The sequence below is a fragment of the Engraulis encrasicolus genome, chromosome 18 (genome assembly GCF_034702125.1).
Source record: "Engraulis encrasicolus isolate BLACKSEA-1 chromosome 18, IST_EnEncr_1.0, whole genome shotgun sequence".
Classification (NCBI taxonomy): Eukaryota; Metazoa; Chordata; class Actinopteri; order Clupeiformes; family Engraulidae; genus Engraulis; species Engraulis encrasicolus.
This window is the reverse complement of record NC_085874.1, coordinates 39,647,003-39,649,502: the sequence shown is the minus strand read 5'-3', so window position 1 is coordinate 39,649,502 and position 2,500 is coordinate 39,647,003. Positions and strand designations below refer to the sequence as shown.

Below are 2,500 nucleotides of genomic sequence, written 5' to 3'. Positions count from 1 at the left end.
CCCTCCCCTCCTCTCCTCTCCTCCTCCTCTCCTCTCCTCTCCTCTCCTCTCACTCTTGCGCTGGCTGTGGGAGTGCTAGCGTTATGTAAGCTCTGAGTGCAGGTGGAGCCTCCCACCATCTCTCTCTCTCTCTCTCTCTCTCTCTCTCTCTCTCTCTCTCTCTCTCTCTGTCCATCTCTCTCTCTCTCTTTCTCTGTCTATCTCTCGTTCTATCCCTCTCTTTCTTTCCAGCCATCTCTTTCTCTCTCACACACTCTCCTTTCTGTATCCATCTCTCTCTCTCTCTCTCTCTCTCTCTCTCTCTCTCTCTCTCTCTCTCTCTCTCTCTCTCTCTCTCTCTCTTTCTATCCCCCTCTTTCTACTTTCTCTCTCTCCCAGTCTCCTTTCTATATCCATCTATCTCTCTCTCTTTCTTTCTATCAATCCCTCTCTTTCTTTCTAACCCTCTCTTTCTCTCTCTCCCACTCTCCTTTCTGTGTCCATCTCTCTCTCTTTCTCTCTGTCTCTTTCCTTTCTCTATCCAAAATGTATCCATATCTCTTTCTGTCCCTCTTTGTCTTTCTCGCTTTCCCTCTCCCACGTTTCTATCCAGCACTCACTCTCTCTCTCTCTATTCCGCTCTGTTTCTCTGCCAGTCCTCTTTTTATCTTATATTACCCCTTCCCTCTGTCTCTCTGTCTCTGTCTCTGTCTCTGTCTCTGTCTCTCTCTCTCTCTCTCTCTCTCTCTCTCTCTCTCTCTCTCTCTCTCTCTCTCTCTGTGTCTCTCTCTCTCTCTCTCCTCTGGTTGTTACTCTCTCCCTCGCCCTCTCCCATTCTTTTTTTTCTATTCCTCTTGTTGTCTTATCTCTCTGTAAAGCGCCTTATGGCTTTTTATCTCCTCTCACATATCATGTACACACATGCTTCTCACATATGTATGCCTACGGTAAACACACACTCTCCCCTGTGTACCCCCCATCTGTGTAGTGTGTGTGTGTTTAACTATAGCCTACTGCCAAAGTTAAGGCAAAGTGCAGTAACTAACGCACATATTTTGTATTTTATATTTTGTATTGTATTTTATATTATATATTTTATATTCAAAATTGAGTTTAGATTGAAAAGGGTCATCATTACATGCACCTCCTTCATCTTGCGATGAAGCCTCTTGGTCCAAAATGTGTCAAAGACATCAAATTTGCAGAAACTACAATATCCAACCTAGTTCCTAGGCTTTGAAGGCATTTTTCTCAATTTAAATATCCATCTAATATTTAGGGTTTGAAGGCATTTTTCCCTATTTCAATGTTTTTGTAAGGCAGCATCATTGCTTTCTTTCAAAGCCACTTACAGTTATTACTTTTCAGGGTATTGGTTACAGTTCCTGGAGCAATGTGGGGTTGGGTGCCTTGCTCAAGGGCACTTCAGTCATGGATGGAGATGTAGGGAGAGGTCGGGGGATTCGAACCTGGCACCCCTAGATTGAAAGACAGACTCTCTAACCACTAGGTCACGGCTGCCTGTGTACATAAACCTTAAAGCACTCACGTATAGCCTAAATCTGTGGTACACACTGTGACTGGGGTGTGAGTCAGGCTGTACTGTACTGTACTGTACACACTGTGACTGGGGTGTGACTCAGGCTGTACTGTACTGTACTGTACACACTGTGACTGGGGTGTGAGTCAGGCTGTACCTGTACTGTAGGCTACACACTGTGACTGGGGTGTGAGTCAGGCTGTACTGTACTGTACTGTACACACTGTGACTGGGGTGTGTGAGTGATGCTGTGAGGAAGCTGTGAGCATCAGTGTGGTGTCTGAATCAGCCACCCACACCATGCGTGGACTTAAACTATGCACACACACACACACGCACGCACGCACGCACACGCACGCACGCACACGCACACACACACACACACACACACACACACACACACACACACACTCATACAGAATGTGTCCCCCTTGGTCCCCATATGTGTCTAATCAGTCCTCATGCCTGTTTCTCTGTGCTGTGACTCAGTGTTTCTATGCGAACGTACGTAAATATGCTCTGTGCGTGTGTGTGTGTGTGTGTGTGTGTGTGTGTGTGTGTGTGTGTGTGCGTGTGCGCGCACGTGTGTGTGTCTGTATGTCTGTGCTTGCATATGTCTGTGTGTGTGTGAGCGAGCATGTGTGTGTGTGTCTGTATGTCTGTGCTTGCATATGTCTGTGTGTGTGTGTGTGTGTGTGTGTGTATGTGTGTGCGTGCATGCGTGCATGAGTGTGTGCGTGTGCGTGCGTGTGTGTGTGTGCATGCGCGCGTGTGCGTGTGTGTGCGTGTGCGTGCGTGTGTGTGTGTGTGTGCTCTCCCCTCACCTCGTCGGCCAGCTGGTCAGCACGCTGCTGCATGTCTGACAGCTCATTGCGCATATCGGCGTCATCTGCCATGGCTGCTGTTGGGGCTGGATGGAGTAGATCTCCAACGGGGACGAGAGGGTCTTACTGGGAGTCCAGGGAGGACTGGAGAAAGAGA

The 2,500-nt window shown here is 47.9% G+C and overlaps 1 protein-coding gene across 2 annotated transcripts in view; it reads right to left on the bottom strand.

The window, feature by feature from the left end:
* snap25a (synaptosome associated protein 25a) overlaps positions 1 to 2,500 on the bottom strand; it is a 68,897-nt gene that overhangs the window by 30,744 nt on the left and 35,653 nt on the right. For both annotated transcript variants that reach the window (XM_063223605.1, XM_063223606.1), the window contains exon 2: positions 2,344 to 2,487. In XM_063223605.1, coding sequence (XP_063079675.1) covers positions 2,344 to 2,415 — 72 coding nt within the window. In that variant the 5' untranslated portion in view covers positions 2,416 to 2,487. The remainder of the gene's footprint in view (positions 1 to 2,343; positions 2,488 to 2,500) is intronic.